This window comes from Polistes canadensis, unplaced genomic scaffold, assembly GCF_001313835.1.
Source record: "Polistes canadensis isolate GaletaPanama2010 unplaced genomic scaffold, ASM131383v1 scaffold_507, whole genome shotgun sequence".
Lineage (NCBI taxonomy): Eukaryota > Metazoa > Arthropoda > Insecta > Hymenoptera > Vespidae > Polistes > Polistes canadensis.
The window spans coordinates 1-23,253 of NW_014570054.1; the positions used below are offsets into that span (position 1 = coordinate 1).

At 32.4% G+C, this 23,253-nt stretch overlaps 1 protein-coding gene across 11 annotated transcripts; it reads left to right on the plus strand.

Moving 5' to 3' along the window:
* The first annotated feature begins 2,915 nt into the window (after positions 1–2,915).
* LOC106792635 (sodium bicarbonate cotransporter 3) lies at positions 2,916–22,366 on the plus strand. 11 transcript variants are annotated; one of them, XR_001382322.1, is made up of 22 exons: positions 2,916–2,959; positions 3,977–4,182; positions 5,053–5,187; positions 6,526–6,600; positions 7,969–8,107; positions 8,496–8,715; positions 8,848–8,971; positions 9,956–10,132; positions 10,521–10,583; positions 12,833–12,936; positions 13,026–13,211; positions 13,318–13,524; positions 13,626–14,204; positions 14,598–14,756; positions 14,952–15,101; positions 15,177–15,452; positions 15,604–15,993; positions 16,129–16,236; positions 16,334–16,468; positions 19,252–19,439; positions 19,633–19,853; positions 20,866–20,953. XR_001382322.1 is itself a non-coding variant. In XM_014759124.1 (22 exons), exons 1-22 carry the CDS (start codon positions 2,931–2,933, stop codon positions 20,941–20,943), a joined length of 3,843 nt encoding a protein of 1,280 aa, XP_014614610.1. In that variant the 5' UTR covers positions 2,916–2,930; the 3' UTR covers positions 20,944–22,366. The 11 variants fall into 11 exon arrangements, 10 of the variants coding, with proteins under 10 accessions (XP_014614610.1, XP_014614612.1, XP_014614611.1 ...); XM_014759124.1 differs by having other exon boundaries at positions 19,633–19,747; positions 20,866–22,366; XM_014759126.1 differs by having other exon boundaries at positions 9,998–10,132; positions 19,633–19,747; positions 20,866–22,366.
* Positions 22,367–23,253: the final 887 nt, after the last annotated feature.

Sequence of the window (23,253 nt, forward strand, 5' to 3'; positions counted from 1 at the left end):
TATATATACATTCCGTTTAAATATAAGTAGAATTAGACGATCATCGGGATGATCATACTAAGGATTAGTATCTCCGATGGATTATTATATTTTTTTTTCCTTGTAAACTCTTGACAAACGTGCCGAACGACCTCCTCCGACAATTAAATGATCAACGTTCGGTTACACGTTCCTCTCCCCCCCCCTCCTCTCCCCGCCCCTCTTTCCTCCCTTCTCATTCTCCATCCTTTATTAGTAGAGACGCGTTATATGAACGAGATAGACATTCATTATGCCAAAGCATGCTAGATAGGTAGACGTAGGTAATCGTAGCACGGTAATTATCCACTTGACGGGTGCCGATCTTCGTTTGTTATCATGGATCACCAACTCACGATCTTGACATTTCGTTAATTTGTGTGTCCTTCGTTCGATAAATCGAATCGTAAGATCGATCGCAATTCGAATCGTTTTCGACAACTGTTACAACATAGGATGTTTTAACCATACGTTAACCACTTGTCTCGCAGATGTTAATGTTTCTCGTCGTACACCGATTTTTAACGATCGGATTACATGTGCAGTCGTTAAGATAATACTATAAGAAGAAGTTTGCTTTTATCGTAACGTCAATCAAAGCTTTTAGAAATTACAAGAGACATTATTAACGTGACACACATCAACGTATTTGAATTCTTATTAATAATCGTCCAAATTTTTGTCCCGACACACACACAGATATCTCGTAAGTAAATTATTTCTATTTATATCTAATTTTGATAAAAGTTTTGGTCAAGGGCAGACGGATTGATATGAAGTACGATCTTTATGGGTTACAATTCGTGAGTTATGTTAAATCGAAATCTACAAAAATTGCAATAAAACGAATAATAGTAAAAACAATTTTAATTGAAAATCTATATATATATATATAGAAATGATTTATGTTATATTTGTATAAAATTGTAATATATTTTTAATCGTTTAAATGCAATTCTAATCGAATACGAATCGAAATATCGGATATCGGTATACCCAAAAATGGATCTAACATAATAAATTAGTTTATAACTTTCTCTATTCGATAATAATTTTTTGTCGACGAAATGGCAAAATGTAGTCGTCTGAAACTAACTTTAACTTCGATTCATTTGGATTAATTGAATAAATCTTCAAACAGTGTTAACACGTGGGGCTCTAAAAGTTAACGATCCGCCATTGGGTTTCATTACCCTTATCGCAAAATGTCATGTTCCGAAAATGATAAGATTGTTGTTACGAAACTTTGATGAGGGTGTTCTTTCTTGTTATATAAAAAAAAAAAAAGAAAAAGAATAATAAAAGTCTAATACGCGTCTTGATTAATTCAGTTTCAATATCCTCTCACTAAGGGATCTAGAAAGGAATTAAATTATTAGATTCTATCCTCTTCTTCTTCTTCTTCGTTTACTTCGTTAACAAGTTCATTCGAACTTATTACAAATAAGATTTGTCTATTTCGTGACTATGTTATTTAACACAAAAAAAATAATTCCTATTTTCTCGGTAACTCAAACATTCCTATCTCACCTAAGATTTAATGACAAAACCAGCTGACCAGATCCGGTCGTAAATCAATTTACAAGTGTTACATGTAACGTTATCGTCATTACCACCATCATCATCATCATCATCGTTATCATAATAATCATCATTATTATCATCATCATCGTTGTCGTCATTCTCGTCGTTGTTATAGTTGCTCTTATCTACGACAAGTTATTATCTCTGTTACTTTTACAAGTTTCAACATCATCCCCCCACGTAATATTCAAATATTATTTGTAGATAAATTTCGTAAAAGGACGCTCGTTTGCGTAGCACCTGTGAAAAATAAATACCGATTAGCATAATGATAATTTACCAAAAGATAAGATCGATCATTGTTAATTCTCGTTATTGAAGAAAGAAAATGAAGAGGAAGAAACGTATCGAAGAAAAGATACACCGATAAAATGTATACGTGATAAATTTCGATTAATTATTCGAGATTTTATTATTAACTCATGGGAAGGGAAAGAAAAAAAAGAAAAAAAAATAGGAATCTTCGTAAAACTGGAAAATTTTAACATCACGATTTATAATATCACACACAATATATATCTCGCGTCACGTAAGAATAATTTTCTAACCGCGTGTTATTTTCTTATTTCGACGAAAGATACGAATTTTAATGCAACTTTAAATACACTTGCGTAACATTTTATTTGATTATTTCCATGCGATAAAACGATGTATATATATCAATGAGATCTGCGTTTAAATTATACATCGCAATGTAACACACGTCGTACGCTATGATATTGAAGAAATATTTATTTAAACGTTTTATCCTTAAAAAATGATTATAATTTTATCTTAAGAAGACCGAATTAGAACGTTCATAGTTAAAATAATAGAAATCATGTTTATTTGATTAACACAATTTTCTTTTCAACAGTTCTAGAACATCTCTATGATAATTATTATACTAATTTAATTTCCATAACTTTTGTTCAAATGCACAGTATTGTCATGTTCATTCTAACAGTGTCGTCCATTGTTCGGACAAACGTCGATCGGCATACTTCGTTATTATTGAAACCTTTTATTCTAGGTATTACTCCTACGTAACGTTGCATCTGACAAACATCGAATTCATTTTACATATTTTATTTTATTTCCATTTATAAAAGAAAAAGTTGGTCGTTGTATCCTTGAAATTTTCTTATAAGACAAATTTCACGCTTCGATTAGATTCGATTCGATCATCGAACAAGCGTTTCTATTTTATCCATCGAATTTTATTTTCCTTCCATTTCCCAAAGAAGTTGATTGTGTTTCGTTGCGTTGCGTTGCGTTGTCGTAGATTTCATTGTAAAAAATAATTCATCATCGTACGAGTGTGTGTCGACGAATTATAATATTATAACATGAGAGACAAATTACTTGGGGAAAAAACGTGAGTCCTATATCGTATTATTATTACAATATTTTCATATTTTTATTTATTTTATTTTTTTTTTTTATTATCGATCGTTATCAAAATGATTGAATTGTAATATTAATATAAATTAGATGAGACAATTCTCTATGCGAGATAACTGAAACATTTTCACAAAGATTCGTATTAACTTTGAAACGTTTTAAATTCATTATCGTGTAGTATTACATTAACGGATGGACGAGTCGTGAAAAGAAGGAAACTTTAACGTGGTGGGCGTGTAAAATTTATATGTGTCACGCGGTTTCTAACTAAAATACGAAATTGACGATCTAGAATTGAATACGATTATAATAATTATATTACACGATAAAAGATATAATTAGAATAGAAAATCAACTGTTCGGATATTATTATATTTCATGTTACGTAACATCCTTATCTTTTAATACAATCATTTCCCCCCTTCCTCTCTCTCTCTCTCTCTCTCTCTTTAACATCATATAATAGAACGAGAATCATCGTGAGATAGATACGTATAAATCAGATATGTCAAAACAATTAAATATACGAGAATAGATGTAATGCAATAAGTGAAATGAAAACTTAATTATACCGGTGTGTACGATAAACTAATAAAAACGTGGGTTGGTTGGGTAAAGATCACGGTGGATGGGATAAAATTCGAACAAGTAGAAAATTGGTAGACGGGTAGACGATGAGTCAAAGAATCAGACGCTTTCAACGTTTTCCGCAAAGGAAATGAAATGATTAAAGGGGATATAGTTCGTTGACCTGTTATTGCTTATACGAATGATACAACGTCTTTGAGAAATCTTTCAACGATCCCTTGAGGAATGAACGAGGATTTTTATAAATGAACCAAGCGAACCAGACTTTCTCATTTATTTTAATAATCTCCCTTTTGTGTTGACGGGGATGAACGAAGAAAGTCTCGGTGGAGGGTGGGGGGGGGTGAGAAGAAGAAGGAGGTGAGGGAATAAAAAAGAACGATACAATCTTTTTAATTGTCAGACCGTGGATGCAGCCTGGGATTGGAGTAGGTGATGGAGGGGGTGGCGGTAGAGGAGGAAGAGGAGGAAGAGGTGGAGGAGGAGGAGGAGGAGGAGGAGGAGGGGGTGGTGGTGCAACCCACGTGGCTGGTATAGCCGACGATGAGGCACCGAAAGATCCAGGTGCTCGTATCACCCACCAATCCTACACCGAGAAGGATTACGAAGGTAAGATATCTATTTATCGTGAAATTCAAGGTCTCAGCCCTAACCTAGAATCCAAAGAGGAATATAGGATATATTCGAGGAGGGTAGGGGGGGGGGGTGAGGAATGTGGGGTTTGAAAGTATGAAGGACTCCCTCTTAATCGCTAATAATACCTTTCCACGCGCATAGGTCAGCTGTTATACGAATATCTGGCTTCGTTGTTTGCTCACTTAGGACAGTAGGTGCTTCAAAAATCGTTATTTCTCTGTTTATAATCATAGGTAAGACGCGGATGAACGAGTTCATCGAAATGAGGTCGTTTTCGGTCTAACAATTTTTAACCATATAGAAAAGTAACACCATATGGATATTCACTTGTATATATATATATATATACAGGTAGCACTATTATAACACGGGTTCGTTATAGCATGATTCATAAAATTGCGACAAACTTTTTAGTGATACATTAGTGTACCTTTTACAGCACTAGATAAGATGATATTTGCTTAACATATTTACAAAACTAAATTATCTTAAAATAATAATACGAAGGGGTACAATGAATTCTACACGGTTTAACACAACACGGTATTTTTAACACGAACATATTTAACGTGTTACAGAATGATTACCTATTACACTAATGTACTAAATTTTTTTTGTTGGGTATCGTTAACGTTACGATATTTATCGATTTTTCCTTTAAACATAGGATAATGTCAGATTACTAAATATATCGAATATTCGATGGTAATAGAAATGATATATAATATATATATATACTATATATACTATATATACGGTTAGAATTATCCGAGCATAATTGTTAATCACGGAACAACACAACGGGTTCGATATAGACGACTCCACACTTTCATCTGCTTACAGGTCACCGAGCACACACGGTCTATGTGGGTGTACATTTACCCGGAGAGAGAAGACACCGTCGTCATCATAAACACCATCATTCCCAACGGCAATCTTATGGGGAGAGTAACGATGATACCGACAACGACAGACCCAGTAAGTTGAATTATTATTATTATTATTATTATTATTATTATTACGATCTCATTTTTATTTACACCTTTTTCTCTTTTCTACTTCTTTTTTTTTTTTCTTTTCTTACTTACAATTAAATTCGTCCTCGTCGTCGTCGTCAATTTAATTTTCCAGCATTAAGAACGGAATAAATTGAAAGCAAAATACAAAAAAAAAAAAAGAAAAAACCCAAAAAAGGGCGCTTGTACTATGTACGTTACGGTCTTGTTTAGTAGAACAAAGTTTTTTGAACGTTTTTAGGGTAAATAGAATACGAAAAAGAAAAATAATAATAATAAAAAGAAGAAGGAACGTATATATAAACGTTAGACGTAGAAAGAGGAGAGAAAAGAATGAGATAAGAGAGAGAGAGAGGATCGTTGGTCTTCGTTGCACTCGTTGCACTCGTTGCAATGCACTTTGAAGCGGCGCGTGGCAAAGCGCCAACCACTTGTACGAGACTCGGACGGGTATTCACCCTTCTTCTGGCACACCGAGTATGCAGGACGCTGATCGATACTCTTCTCTCTCTCTCTCTTTCTCTCTCTTTCTCTTTCTCTTCATTTTTTCTCTTTTTGTCTTTTCTTTTTTAAAAAAGACTTTTCAACCTAATTCTTCGAGGAGGTTATCGTCGTAACGGCTTTCCACTTTCTTTATCCCTTCTTCTTTTGTTTTGTTCCTTTTTTACTTTTGCCCTTTTTCATTTTCTTCCTTCTCTCTCTCTCTCTCTCTCTTACTTTCTTACTCTCTTTTCCTCTCTCTTTCCTTAACAAAGGAAGAAGAAACAATGCGAGATGCATAGTCTAGCGTTGAAATCGATTTGAAAAATCAATCAGAACAAGTTTGTAGATATTAAATGATGTACACGTTTAACATGATTGGCCGCTTTTATGCGCTTAGGTAAGTTCTTTTTTCTTCTGGTATAGTTACGGATGGTATCGAAAAGAAATTTTGTAGAAGATTCGATCGCGTTCGTTCAGATAGATAGATCCCTCTATCGATGAAAACGAAATTGTGCATAAAAGCGGACTCAACTTTTTATCCCCCTTTACTTCCCAAGCTCCACTCCCCCCCACCCCGCGCAGTCCACAGCCCTAACTTCCTATCTTCTTCAAGCTCGATCAACGACGAACAAAATGAAACGGAAAAAAGAAGGAAACATTGTCGAAAGAGAAAAAAAAAGAATTAAAAGGTTCGAATTTGTAATCGAGCTTTTAGGAGAATACGAAAAGGGAGATATCGTTTGATGATTTTGATTTATTATTTTTTTTTTTGACAACGTTGTGTAGATGTCTCTTTGTCGTGTTTTTTTGTCTACTGACATTGCAGGACAATTGGTGATGAAGCGCAGGTCTCGTCTCGCGAGCATTTGCGACCCCGACGGCGAGATGATATGTAAGCCAGATCCTTTTAAAAAAAAAAAACAAAAAAAAAACAAAAGTCTCCCCAATTATACGTATCGTTTTATGCACGTATACATATACATATATATATGTGTATATATAATTATTATTATAATTATAATTACTATAACGTTTTTTCGTACCATTATCTTTAATCACTTTTTATTCTCTATTCGAATTATCGTTAGATTATTATACACAAACAACGATCATGTATGCAATTTTATACACCAATTCGATTATGTCATATTATTTTGTACACTGAGGTAAGAAGAAAGTTTGTTGACTGGGGGATGGGATAGGGATTAAGAAACTAAATAAATCTAAAATAAAATACGAGAGAAATATATTACAACGTAACAACCGTTTTTTATAAAAAAAAAAAAGATGAAAATCAACAACATTTCGTCAATGTGTTAAGCATGGATCACTCGATCGAAAAATGTTAAAGGGATGATTTTTTTAAATATCAAATTTTTTCTACGCGTAGGATGTGGAACTTGAAATTATTTACTTGACACATTATTTTTGCATATATTTTGCACCACCTTTGAACAATTTTTTTATACGAGTACCAATTTTTGTTTCACGTTGATCCGTAACAATCGAAAGTTCATTCGAATTTCGTCATAAAAGCATTTTTGCACGATTACTACCACAGATATTTATTTGATTGTTCAAAAAGTAATTACGTTTTTTCTAATGGTATAAATAAAAAAGGGAATTATTTTCTATTTTTTTTTTTTTTTTTTTTTATATAGAAAAAGAACAAAAAAACAAAAAACAATAAAACAACAATGCGATAGAAAATTTCTGACCCCAAAAAAAAAATRGAATTTTTTTTTTTTTTTTTTTTTTTTTTTTTTCATATAGAAAATCCAAAGTATTTTTTTATATGATCGATAAATGCTGCAATGTCAAATAATTTCGAGATTTAAAGTATGACTTTAAGTATCGATAGATAGACTCGTGGGGAAGGAAATCTATGTTAAGAAAAAAAACGAAATTAATTACTTTTCGAACAAGCGAATAATATATCGGAGACAGCACGATAATTATACAAAAAAAAAAAAAAAAAACTTAATTTCACATCGTTTATAATTCATTTACAATTTAATCGATATTTATTTTTAAAATCGCGTTTCATATATTACTCTCGCGTTGTTACGTATTTTATTATTATTATTATTATTTTTTTTTTTTTTTTGTAATTCAGATCTCTCGTACTACGTTGTACTACCATCTTTCTTTCTTCCTTTCTTTTGTTGTTTTTTTTTGTTGTTGTTCTTTTTTACTTTTCTTTCATCTCAATGAAACGAACGGTACCACCATTGAAAAACGTAATATCCGTTTTTTTCAGTCACGCCACCGGCCCAGAGAGTGCAATTTATTCTCGGCGAGGAAGTCGGGGACGATGCTCACGAATCGCATCCTCTATTTTCCGAAATGGAAGAACTTGTCAAGGATGGAGATGAAATGGAATGGAAGGAAACCGCTAGGCAATGCATCATCATTTATTTATTCCTTTTTTTTTTTTTTTTTTTTTTTTTTATTCCAATCTCGACCAACTATTTTTAATTAACTCTTTGCGATTCTATTTATATAATATCAGAGCGCGTATCCTTACAGATCCGAATGAATTCACAATTCGTCCATTGATACGATGTACAAATGTGTAAAGAAACGTAGAAGAACATTGGTGAATTTTTCAAAAAAAAAAAATAACGTTTAGTTTACTTAATAAATTCTTATCGACACAATTCTGTAATATTCGAATACCTGTTGCCTGTTGGTTTCTTTGATAGATACGATTGGAAAAATTTAATATTGAATTTATAAACAACTATCCAATTTTGTTCTATTTTATTTTTATATTTCTCACAATAGGTGGATCAAATTTGAGGAAGACGTTGAAGAAGGTGGAAACAGGTGGAGCAAACCACACGTAGCAACGTTATCGTTACACTCGCTCTTCGAATTGAGAAGTTTACTTTTGAATGGAACTGTTATGCTTGACATGGAAGCCAACAGTCTCGAACAGATAACTGATTTGGCTTTGGATAACATGATCAATAAAGGTTCACTACCGATCGAGACTCGAGAAAAGGTTAGAATACTTTGATAAATGCGATTTTATTTTAGAAATATTATTCGCGTTAAATTTTCATCTAGTTCGATCAAACTCGTGAACTACGAATTGGTTTTATCTTTCTTCTTTTTTATTTCTTGTCTATATAAGGTAAGAGAAGCACTTTTGGTGAGACATCGACATCAGCACGAAAGACGCAAGGACAACAATATGTCGAGATTACCGATTATCAGATCCTTGGCAGAGATCGGCCGTAATCATTCGTCCTCGAAGAGTAAGTTATTTTATCTTATTTTTTTCTTTTTAATATTACGATAATTCCAATGAAATTTTTATCTGAATAAAAATAAGGAAAATGACGTATGTGTGTTACGGTAAATGTACAGAATCCATGGGCATTGTATAGATTGTCCACACAATGTCAGTAACATGTTTTGATTAATCTTTAAAATGTGCTTCGATAAAAGTTTCTTACCTTCAAGTTTTGTCAGGGATTTTTCAGAGTTGCGTCAGATTGAAACGAGTATTTAACTCACATCAGTTGAGAAGAGTTGCAAGGGGGTTGAACGAAGGGTGGGAACATGCCATTTTTTTTCTACATCGTACAAACTAGAAATTGATCGGGCAATTTATAAAATGTCTTACTCGATTGGTCACATTATTGCATTTACTGTAACACATATATATATATTTATTTACTACTTAATTACTTTTACCATAAATCCGGGGATATAATCATCTTATGTTAGACAACATCCATGAAAGACGGCAAACTTTTAATGATACTCCCGGTATCGTACTTAACCGTACTTGGGGGAAAAAAAAAAAAAGAAAAAGGTAACGATTAATACGCACGCGTACGCGGGGTCACATACTTTCAGGCGCTCGATTCGCTCACGAGAAAGAGAAAAAAAGAAAATAGAACTTCAGAATAAAGAAACAAAGTATGTGCATTATTTAACAATATTAATTTCTTTCTTCTCTTTTATATTCTTTACTTTTTTGTTCATTTAACATTATTTTATATTATCCTTTACGTTAAAAATAACTTTTCTTTCGTATTTATTTCATTATTAAAATTATGAAGAAATTCAATTATATACTTTCGATATTTGTTTAAAACCCCCTCCCCCTATTGTATAATTCAAAGCTTAATGGAACGCGATGCAATAAAGAGTCGGTAAATGAATAAAAAAAGAAGAAAAGAAAATAGAATTGAAAGAAATTGGGCTAAAGACAGGACAACGACATTTTCCAGAAAACGGCTGTACATGTGGTATGCATGCCTTGTTGACATCAGATTTGCAGGAGCGTCGTGAACCCGGGGACGCCTATGCGCCCTCAGTTGGCCGTAGCAGCAGTTGTCCGAACTCAAACACGGCCCTTCTTTCGAAAGAAGCTAAAGATCTCAAAGGGCCTTACCTTCTGGTACCAGGTACAACGTAGGCCAGTTCCGCTAAAGCCTGTATTGGTTTATTCACTGGGATATTCGTTAACGCTTGATTTTTTAATTGTATTTGTAAAATCGCGACAACGCGTTGTTCATCACGCTAATCCTTAATCGTTTGTTCATCGTATACGTAATCATCGACTAACGTTATTTATTTGATTACTAATACGACCCCTTCTAACAATACACCCTACAAATCTCAATTCTCCGTTCTTATCGAAACTCGTTTCCAATTGCCGTTTAATCGAATGAATTAAGAAGGAATCAAGGAAATGGGGTTTTACGATTAACTCAAATAAAAATGTATCTCGCGATAAATTGTCTATGAAAATATATAATTATTGATTTAGACGATTTCTTGTTTATGCGCAAGCCGAAATCGGCATACCCCACGTGGTGGGATTTACGGCGTGGTTCGCCATGTGTCAGCTGAAAGGTTAGACAGTGTCCAATTCATTTCATTGTTGTCTATAGATATGAATTTGTTATTATATACGAATTATGCACACAGGTCTATCTTTATCTTATAACACTATCTTTTTATTTATTTTATTTTTTTTTTTGTTATCCATTTCTTATTGTAATCCCGTGTAAAAATGTGTCCGTACATTTGATCTCTAAATGTTTAGAATAATTTTTGATTTATACACGTAATTTATTAATAATATTTTTTTTATCTCGTCAGGTTCGAGTATGTTAAATAAATATATTTTGTTTATTTCTAACGAAATATCACAAAAGTTTCTGACACGAGTTGGCCCATCGTGTCTGACTCGTATCGCATTTCACTACTTACTAACTATGAAACGTTGCAAAACTTTAGGATCGTGAGAAGCATGACGTTTCGGTCTTATTGTGTGATGCGCACGTGACTCCTCGATGTATATCATGTATCCGGTGGAAAAATATAGAACGGCCATTATTAACCAATGATTCTTACCCTACTAACTTTTTATTACTTTTGTTTTTTCTTTTTTTTCTTTTTGTTTTTTTTTTTAATCAGAATAAATGCAACGATTCGTAAAGAAACTCTCGATCCGCATTTACGTTCGTAAGATCGCGTGCGTGTATTTCCGTGGCTTTTAAAAGGCTTACATAACAACTGAACAATCACATGCTCGTCAAAGCAAAGCATCGTGTTCGAAATAACGCTTATGGTTATTTTCACGAAAGACGATTTTCACTTCGAGTGTGTCGCGTGACACGAATTAGTTTTTCGAAATACGAACAACAACAATTATTAATTAATTAATACGATAGTATTCAAAATTGTTCTCGATATTCGATAAATATATTCTTATGATTTACACTTTATAGAATAATTTTTCTATTATACTATGCGAAGATATAATTTTCGTTAATAATAAAATAATAAATTCGTGTAAAAGGAATTTATATTTGGAATAAATCGACGGGGTGGAGGTGAGGGGGGGGGGTTACGTATTTTATCGGTAATAAGATTCGGAGAACCACGGTAGAATTGTATTATCTTCCTTTGTAAATAAAGAAAAAATACCCTGGTGTGTGTTTCATGCTCATTTGTAGTGGAGGAATCAAATTCCGTTCCGGCGATCGCCGGTGCAACAAATCAGGCCGGTGGAGCACCAATGAATGCTGGCGGCCGTTTCCTTGCCATTCCCGGCAATCCCGGTAAACCGCTTTACTCTGCTTGCTCCCTTCTTTTAAATATTATCCTTATCATTGTCTCTTCATGTCTTTTTTTTTTTTATAAATTTTTACTATTCTACTTTCTAAACATTTCTTGCTAAACAATTAACACACACCTCATACTCATTGCATGCATTGCATAGCAACCATTTTTGATGTTCAATCATTTTTTCAAACACTTGTCTGCATTTATTTTCCTCATGTAAAAGGAAATACTTATGAGCACACGTAGCAAACATATTCCCGCATATACATATCTCTACATATTATAAATATACCATCTGCTTGTATTGTAATAATTTATTTTAACTATCCATTAATGTTTTATTTATTGTTTGGGAAAACTGAGATACGACGTGAGACACTGACGACGACGACGACGACGACAACTACAACTACGACAACGAGTTGCTGCACTCGATTTATGAAAAGAATTTTAATAACAGGGGTTCGTTCCTTCTGTAAATATAAAATCTCGTTAAGGAAACTCGAGATAGAAAATAAAGCCCTTACCTTTTTGCACTTTAAAATTTCTGATTTGAAAGGGTCGTAGTTTAACATTTTATTGTATGGGACGTTGTTTATCTTGACTGTATACGTAATCATATTTTTACCTGGTAGTAGAATGAAAATGTAAAACGACATTTAACAGAAACAGAATCGTATTTTACCTTTGTTATTCGTGATAAAAATGTCGAGAAAATTTACGATAGTAGTATTAGAACAGTCTTTCGAAAAGCTGTTCCAAACGTATTCTATCCTTGACATTTACTCATACATTTACAGTCAACGAAAGACCCCTTTCCCCCTTCGCCCCTTCCCCATGAAATCGATGGCAGCTTCTCGAAACTTTCGACGCTTTTAAAAATGAAATACCCAAAGCTTTGTTGTCCAAGGATTCCGTTAGTGATCATCTTGTCGTGAGATTAAAGATGGTACAATAAATATTATAACAATAAAAGAAAAAAAAAAAAAAACCTAGAAAAAGCAGTAAGCAGTAAGCTAGATGAATTTCAGGACAAGAACCAGGTGCCAACGGAATCGATCGAAGTCCTAGCAGCGTTTCGATCAGCAGAAATCATAGTTCTTCCGCTTTGGAAAATGGGGATGCCAATCATCGGGTTAGTTTCCGTTGCTTTTGATTTTCTTTTATTTATAGTTAATTAAAAAAAAAATTGAAATGGAACAAAGAGATATTTTTAAATCGTAGGGTAATACACATTTTATGAGAAAAATACCAGCGGGGGCGGAAGCCAGTAACATTCTCGTAGGGGAAGTTGATTTTCTTGACAAGACCTTGTCCGCCTTCATACGACTCAGTCAAGCAGGAATAATGGGTGATCTTACGGAGGTACCCGTTCCAACGAGATTTATTTTCGTACTTTTAGGACCCATGGTACGATATATAAATGAAATTATAACGAAACTTAATAATCTCCTTTTTGGAGAGCGTGTACAAACATTGTATGGTTAAATAAGGGGGATAAATGAATATTTCGTAGGGTGGAATTTCGGGTTTCCATGAAATTGGACGAGCAATGGCGACGTTAATGTCCGACGAGGTCTTCCACGATGTCGCTTACAAGGCCAAAAATAGGAATCACCTTCTTGCCGGTATTGATGAGTTTCTAGATGCTGTTACCGTTTTACCACCGGGCGAATGGGATCCTACGATTAGAATCGAACCGCCAGCTGCCATTCCGTCGCAAGTAGAGCGTCTTTCTTTATACAATAAATCGTTCATTAATATGTACTCACGTATTCCTTGTTACGCGTAATAATGATTTTGATGTTATATGATTTTTCTTAGGAAGTTAGGAAAAGACCGAAAGAGGAAAAACCTAAAGAAGAAGTTGACGAAGAAGCCGACGAACAAAAGCAAAGAGAGGAATCTGGTTTGTCGAGAACTGGAAGATTATTTGGTGGGCTGATAAACGATATCAAAAGAAAAGCGCCATTTTACTTTTCCGATTTCAAAGACGCTTTAGCATTGCAATGCGTCGCATCCTTCATTTTCTTATATTTTGCCTGTCTGTCGCCTATCATCACTTTCGGTGGTCTACTCAGCGAAGCTACGGGAAAAAACATGGCCGCTATGGAATCATTGGTCTCAGGTTTCGTTTGCGGACTCGGATACGGATTTTTCTCCGGACAACCGTTAACCATTCTTGGATCAACCGGTCCCGTATTGGTCTTCGAGACAATCGTATTTGAATTTTGCAAACAATCCGATTGGAATTACATGTCATTTCGTTTCTGGATCGGCACGTGGACCGCCATCATTTTGTTAACCCTCGTCGCCCTTGACGCGAGCGCCTTCGTCTGCTACATAACTCGTTTTACGGAAGAAAATTTTGCCACCCTCATCGCTTTCATTTTTATTTACAAGGTTAGTAATTCATTAATCTTACTATATATATCGAATATCTAAACAGCATACCATATGTGTATGTGTATGTGTATGTGTGTGTGTGTTACATATCCGCTCTTACGATTATATTGAAACAACATATAGGATGCACGATGAGCTTAATTGGATATCTTAAAGTGTGCGTGCTTCAAAAAATTGCACCATCAGCGAAAACCTTCGTCGACATCTAGGTCGACCGTGGTCGATCGAACGGTTCGGGCTTCCAAATCACTGCTAAACATTTTATATATCAAATTTTTTTTCTTCTTCTTATTCTTATTCTTCTTATTCTACTTATTCTTATTCTTCTTCTTCTTTTATCTAACCTTTTCCTTTCTCTTTTTCTTTTTTATTTTTCACGATCAAATGCAGGCTGTGGAAAACGTCCTCTCGATTGGCAAAAAGTATCCCATAAATACTCACGCCAACGATCACTTGGCTTACGATTGTTGGTGCAAACCACCGAACGATAGTTCGCTTTACGGCACTGAGAACGTCAATTGGACGAATATGAATCGGACTACGTGCCAGGTTCGTGGAAATTTTCGATTACTATGATTTAAACGATCAAAGACATTCTAACGACCGGTTTCGTTGGTGATAAATACAAGTTTTGATACGATTTAAAAAGGGGAAATAAAATATGAAAGGAAACAAAAAAGAAAATTAATCCTTTGATCCGAGATAGAAACTTTTCAAGACAACTTCGTTATATGGTTCTTTCAGATTTACAATGGCACGCTGATGGGAGATAGTTGTAACATACAGCAACCTGTACCCGATGTGTTCCTCATGTCAATTATCCTTTTCATGGGCACCTTCTTGTTATCCATCGAGATGAAGGACTTTAAGAATGCTCTTTTCTTTCCATCTAAGGTAATTTTACAAACTAATAATAAAAGATATATTGTTTATTCGCGATTATATTTGAATAAATTTTTATTTTTATAGGTCAGACAAGTGGTCAGCGATTTTGCGGTTATAATAGCAATCTTTTCTATGTCCTTGTTGGATCACTTCGTGGGTATCCCAACGCCAAAGTTAGAAGTACCTGAAGAATTCAAACCGACCTTGGATGGCCGGGGATGGATGATTTGGCCTTTTCAGAATAATCCATGGTGGAGCGCCATCGTGGCTATTCTACCAGCTCTCTTGGGCACTATATTGATCTTTATGGATCAACAGATCACAGCGGTGATCGTTAATAGAAAAGAAAATAAATTAAAGGTAATAAAATACGTTCGTATTACGATTACCACCACCACGATCATCATCATCATCATCATCATCATGATCTTCATCATCAGTATCAGTATCATCATCCTCGTTATTATTTGAACAATAAAACTAATCATTAAAAATATGAATGATCGTTCAGAAAGGATGCGGCTATCATCTGGACCTTTTTATCCTGGCGATCCTGATCGAAATCTGTTCGGTTATGGGATTACCATGGTTCGTAGCTGCCACGGTGCTTTCGATAAATCACGTTAACTCGTTGAAATTGGAATCGGAGTGCGCGGCACCAGGGGAAAAACCACAATTTTTAGGTGTCAGAGAACAGAGAGTTACGCACATACTGATCTTCTTAATGATCGGTTGCTCCGTTTTACTGACGCCAATGTTAAGACACATACCAATGCCAGTACTGTTCGGTGTCTTCCTTTATATGGGTGTTGCGTCTTTAAAAGGATTACAATTCTTCGATAGAATACTCATCATGCTTATGCCGGTGAAGTACCAACCAGATTATATGTTCCTTCGGCAGGTAAGAATTTCTTTTTTTTTTCTTCCCGACACAAATATATTTTGTATTTACGATAATTTGATTTTGTTTGTTTGTTTTTCTTTTTTTTTCTTTTCATTTCTTTTTCACGATTATTCGAACGATATTATTCGTTAGGTGCCATTAAAACGCGTCCACATTTTCACGGCTATACAATTGACTTGTCTGGCGTGTCTTTGGATCATCAAATCGTTTAGCACCACATCCATTTTATTCCCATTGATGGTGAGTCGATGAAAATCTTATCGTATAATTGAATAATTACATTTTTCGTAGGTACGTATTTGTTTTTTTGTTAAACGTTAATAATTTGTTTGCTTAGCTCGTGGTGATGATCGGAATTCGAAAATCTTTGGATTTCGTTTTTACTCAACGCGAATTGAAGATACTCGACGACGTGATGCCGGAACCAAGCAAGAAACATGCCGACGATCTTCGCCAATTGGAAAGCGGCGAGGTTAGCATCGTCAGACGAATATTCAGAAATTTATTATGTCGTAAATAGCGAACGAGGAGTGACCATCAGATTGACAATTATCCCGTGGTCACTATAACTATGTGCGAATACGATAGATCCAATTTATGTCGACGAAAAGATTGATGATCGAAATGATCTTCTTAATGGTCTTCAAACGAAAAAGAAAAAAAAAAAAAAAAAGGAAAATGAAAAAGAAAGAGAAACAAGGCCTTGGAAAAAAGAAAGAAGAAAAAAAAAGTATAATATTTAGATAAATTTGTAGGTAAGACAACATTAGTTAGGAATATACGGTGCTCGTAAAATATTATTAAATCTTTCTTTGAGAGCGCATAGAAGGAAAATTATTCATTAGGACGGTAAGAAAATTTCAAAGAAAAAAAAAAAAACGTATTTTTTAATTATTTTAACACCAATACCTCGAAAATTAATAATAGTTAACCCTTTCGTTACGGCATACTTTAATGCGAGTATCGTTAACATAGAAATTTCCTACGATCCTGTTAACGAAAGGATTAAACGTTTGCCAAATTTTATACGAAAGATTTACATGTTTCAACGATCGAACTAAAACTAAATTAAAGGACCTACCGCTTGTATTCCTTAATCCTTTATATATACATGTATATATATATATATATATATAGATATATATTTTTTTTTCATTTCTTCCATTTGACCAACAGACCAATATTAATAATACAAAAAAATAGCGAGAAATGCACAATGATCGTGGTCGTAAATAATTTCTAAAAAAAAAAAATATATATATATATATATATATAATATATGTAATTATAACATGCATAAATGCGTACTAGGTATAGCGTTTGATCAGCTTCGTATTAGGTGTTCATACGAGGGCCAACAACGATATGTTATTGCTGTGTTATTGTTGTATTAGAAATTAATTAGGCCAATAATATACATATATATTTAATGTTGAACGCTTTGATAAAAAGAATCTCGTTTATTTGAGACGAATATTTAAATGATCGATTTTAATTTGAAAAAAAAAAAAAGAAAACAAACAAACCAAAAAGTGTCCAACGCGTTTTAAAATCCTCGATATTAACACACACACACACACACACAAAGAATTGCGTTTAATCATCGTGGATATTTAATTAGTGTTAATTTTTCGCTTTACTTAACACGTTGTAATAATTATACATTAATAATAATAATAATGATAATAATAATAATAATAATAATAGCATATTAAGTAATCGTTAGACAATAAACGACAGTATAAAAAAATCCGGAACAATCGATGAGTTCCTTGTAGGGCAATCGATCTTACATGCAAAACTATGACCAATTTTTTTCTCTCATTGACTATTATTCGACTAAAAATAAATCTTAACATATATATATATATATATGTATAGTTAACTATGCGTATACATGGAAACAACTATATTATTAATAAGTTGACAGGTCTAATATCATTTTCTATTCGCCGTCCTAAAATTTGCTATCGATGTGTCCTCTCGTACGTTGTTCTAAATTTTAAAACAGTGATAAAGACTGTATTACACTAATAATCGCCTAAATTCAAGTGTCCAAATACATTGTTCTTTAAATTACACAAATACAAACACCTCTCTCTATATATATATATATATATATATCTCTCTCTGTCTCTCTCTCTCTCTTTCTCTCTATCTCTCTCTCTCTCTCTCTCTATCTTTATCTATCTCTCTCTCTCTTTCTTTCCGTCTATGTATCTTCCAAATTTTCTTTAACATTTAACTTAACGAGTTCCTTAAAAAAGAAAAAGTAACTTTAAACAACAACAAAAATTGATCTCTAATCATTTTAATGTAAGATTAAATTTAAATTAACGTACGCATACATATATTCGTCGTTAACACATTTAACACGAAATTTACATGTTCTTGTAACGTTATGGTAACTTCCTCCTCCCCCAACCCCCCTTAATTAAGAGATGAGGATAACCCTTGGCTTCTATCACACAGACAGTAAATCCAATTTATATTCCACTTTTATATATATATATATGTATATATATTTTTTGTCATCCGTCAAAAAAATAAAATCAAATATTTTTCTTTTGTTATCTTTTTTTTTCTTGGAAAAATATACATTTTCATCGTACGATCTACAAACGTATATCTTTGTCACAGTGCAAACGAAGCAAACGATCTAAACAAAAAGTTTAAAAAAAAAAAAAAAAAAAAAAAGAAAAAATTAATAATCTAGCCATAACACCACCATGACTCACAAGGGAGGATGGAGACGATTCGTATTTGAGAAAAACTACAGAAAAATTGGATTATCAAGCATCTCAATGAAAGAGAAAGAAAGAAAGAAAGAGAGAAAGAGAGAATACGAAACTCGTTAAAGTCGTTCGTCGTTGAATACTCCGACCTGTCATTGGTACGTCACCCTAAGTGCACGTAATTCCGATAAATATTATAGTTATTATAATTACGTCATCGTCATCTTATCATTATCAGATCGGCAAATAGAAGAAGAAATATTTTCACGATGAGATAGCGTACCGCGTAAATATCGATATTTTATCGATTATTTAGATTTAATAATTAGTCGTCGCTTTCTTTTAGCATAGTCATATAGAAATAAAAAAAAAAAAAACAAAAGAAAAAAAATAAATAAAATTGGCTCCTTTTTAGAGCATGGCCTGTATTTAAAACCATCGACGAGATAAAAATCGAACTATTGATTGTGACGTATAGAACCATCGTGATTTATATTTGTCTTTTGTTTTATTGATACAGGAACATCCAAATTATCCAATCGGTTATGGACCACCGGAAAATATTCAAATATCTTTGGCGAATGGAAATATTATGAAGATTCCACTGGCTAGCATCAATATCAGCGAGGAAGTTAATAAAACTGGAATTTGGCAACAAGTTAATGAAAGTAACGAGAAAAAAAAACCTAAACAATCTAAATTAATGAAGTACGTATAATTATAATAATAATAATAATTTAATTATTATTATTATTATTATTTATAAATTAATAATATTTTCTTTTTAAATATATATTATAATAATAATAATAATATCAAATAGATATATAGATACACATTGTTAGCTATTTTTTTTTGTTTTTTTTTCCTATTTCTCCCGTTTGATTATAATTTTGCTTAGCGTAAGCAAATCGAAGAAACACTCAAAGAAGGAGGGCTCGTTGCTGGTCGATGAGACAACAAGGCTGACAACTATGACCGAGGAGGAGGAGGATGACACTGGCATATCGATCAAGGTGACGAGCGTAAATGACTCTAAATTCTAACAAGCATCATCACAGCAAGACACACAGCAAGAGCACCAATACACCGGCATGCGACATGTACCCATGTACCACAGCTGTGAGTAAATTTACGAAAAAGAGGGTAGCATGATTTTTTCTTACCCTCCCGCGAGTCGATTCATTGAGGAGTCTTATTTTCTTCTGTTTCTTTTTCTTTTTTTTTTTTTCTTTTATTATTTCTTCTTCTTCTTCTTCTTCTTCTTCTTCTTCTTCTCCTCAATGACGGATTAGGAATACTTTAGATTACTCTTCGCGAACTATACTTATCTATCCCTTCTACTATTTCAGAACGTTACCTGCTGGAATCGATATCTTTACATTTTTGAATCATGACCTTTCATACTTTCCTACACCTTTCCCATTCGTTACTATATTTTACATATTTGATAGTAACAGTTCCTTGAAATTTCCAGCAGTAAACCTTCGAGCATAATACGAAATAGTTACTATAGTTTCGATTAAACTTTACACTAGTCTTTACAGTTATCCTTATGTTATAATATTATAATGTATATAGTTATTTATATCGAATATTTTTTTTCTTCTTTATCATCGTAGTTAGTATATCTGTCATCATTTTTTGTTCAAATCATTCTAGTTACAATATTCACAATGATCTAATCGATTGTTATTCTTTAAATGTAATATTTGTATCACTCTTTGCACTTTCAAACTTTGGCATGCCTGTACATTTTTCAATATTTCTTTTTTTTAAATACTAATTTTTGAATATTAGCATGGCTTCGATAATCTAAATTATCCCAATAATTTGTTCATATAAATAATTAATTATTACATTTTGTCCTTACTATTAACACAATGTAACATTTAATTCGTCGAAATTATTTTAAAAAAGTAAAAAAACTATAACATTTTTTCTTTTTTTTTTTTCTTCTTCATCTTCTTTTTCTTCTAAAAGTTGAATTCTTCTACCGATGTTTAATTTCTTTTTTCTGATATATATATAGAGAGAGAGAGAGAGAACAAACAAAAAATTCATCGACGAGTATCGATAACTATAATAAAATAAAACAATTTCAGTATATATATACAAGTTCCTATCATTTTAGGTAGATCTGATAAGATCGAAGGAGAGTATCGGCCCAGTGAAAGTAAATGGCACTACATCGGCAGAAACATCTGTTTAACGATTACGATATAAATCAATTATGTTTTTGTTTTAAATTCGCATAATCAAAAAGTATATTATTATATATACCACATACATAATATTTGCGTAATTTCGTAAAATTTGGTAAAATTTAAAAACAAAGTATAAGAGAGAAAAGAAGGGGGAGGGGGAGGGGAGGGGGGAAAAAAAAAAGAAAAAAAAAAAAAGTGTAATTATTTTTCAGGTGAAAATGATTTTTTATATGATACGAATAGATAAGATCAAAAATTGTACTATCAGTTTGCATTTTGAATATAACAAATTTTCACACGCAAGTATAATACGCATATAAACGGTACGACGAACCTCGCGAATTGTATAACTGAAATATATTGCCTTAGTTTATAATTCAAAGTTAATCAAAAAAATTCATTTTATAAGAGAGAACGTCGATCAACATACAATCGTACGTTATTACATAGAAAATCTATCGTTTATTTTATACGAGATATTAATTCAAGAAGAATTTTTTCTTATCGTAAAAATGTCGTTTCTCGTGTTTTTGAATGAAATAATTCAAGAAATTTAGAATCTCATTTCTATAAACAAAAAATAATAAAAGAAAGAGAAACTAAAATGAAACATTTTTGCAATAGTATTTACATATTACATACGCGTATGATTGCATTATTCATTGTATACAAATTACAAGCATAGAATATATATATACATATGTGCCGATTAATTATGACAGTGGGACTGAATTAATGGAAAATTGTTTAAAAATATATTTTATGATTTATTTTATAATATATAAGTAATTTTCAATATATGAAATAAATCGTAGAATGTATTTTTTCAAATTGTTAACATTACCGTTAGTCCACAGTCATAATTATAAGTACATAATTACCGGTAAGTACTATAGTACATACATACATACATGAGAATACGCAAAAATAAATCCATATATAATTCGTTGATAAACCGACAATACTTATGCTTCTTTTCGTGTTATACACCACGATAAGATTTTATCGAAGTTGATCAAGAGATTAGGTTGATAGAAGAAAAATGTGATGTTATTGTTAGACAACAGTCTGTTTTTTAAAACTGTGTGCAATTAATGAGAGAAAAAGAAAGAAAATGGAACATGGACAGTTTTGTTTTGATTGTTAGTTAGTGCGAATAAGAATAATCTTCTATTTGATAAATCGATTGATTCATGATCCCAAAATACCGATGATTAACGTTTAGAGTTATTCACATTTTAGAAACATACTTAGAACAATTTTACGATTTAAGAGGCTGAATGTATATAGTATATATGTATGAATAATAAAACAAAAGAAAAAAAAAAAATGTTGAGAGAATGTAAAAATGCAGCGTTCAAAGAAACGCAATTCCATACAATCGATGTATTCATATTTGTCCTAGTTATTTATAAATTCTGTTCTGAATAACGAAAGACAAGAATTCTGATTCGTTCCTTCCTAATTGTTTATCCATTATATTTAATTAGAAGGCAGGCCCCCTATTAATGAGTGTGACAATTTTTATTTTATTTTATTTTTTTCAAAATTATTCGGTTCTCATCTTAAAAAATAAATTGTCTAAATAGTATTTGTGATTTAATGATCGATACTCTATAATAAATTTTCTTTTCGATCTTTAATTTTAAACGCGACAGGACGATGTAATCCTTCGTTTCTTTCCTTTCGAAAGATATTTTTATGGCAATTGACGAAGAAGGATTAGAATCTTCGTAGGATAAAATGCCTCCTCTTGTAACATTTTTTATTCAAAATATTTGAAATACATTTGAAATAAACATTTTCTTTTATTTATTATATATATATCGATAACGAGATTATTTTGAATTAATAAACGCACGAACTTTCGATCTTTGACGTTTGAAAACAAATTTAATATCTGTGTGTATGCGTAATTCTAACTGAAAGATCGATCATATTTTTTTTCTATTTTAATAAACTAATCGATATATATATATATACGTATAACTATAACATAAATCATTTTAAAATTAGAGTGCAAGTATGGTACAAATTATTTATAGATGTTTTCAGTGCACTTCAAAGGCCACCAATTACAGCCCGGCAATTTTATTTTCTTTCATTTCAACTTGTTCCTTGCAACAACACGTTAGACTAAATTATTCGTAATATTAATTATTTTTTTAAAACTGTGTATTTATATTTGTGATCTTAAAATACTTGGTCTGATCGTTAAAGAACATTTCTCGAACGTTCGACGACTAAACCTTTATTTAAAAGTAGTTTATAAAAAATATATATATTTTTACTCGAGAAACAAGAATTTTTATTTT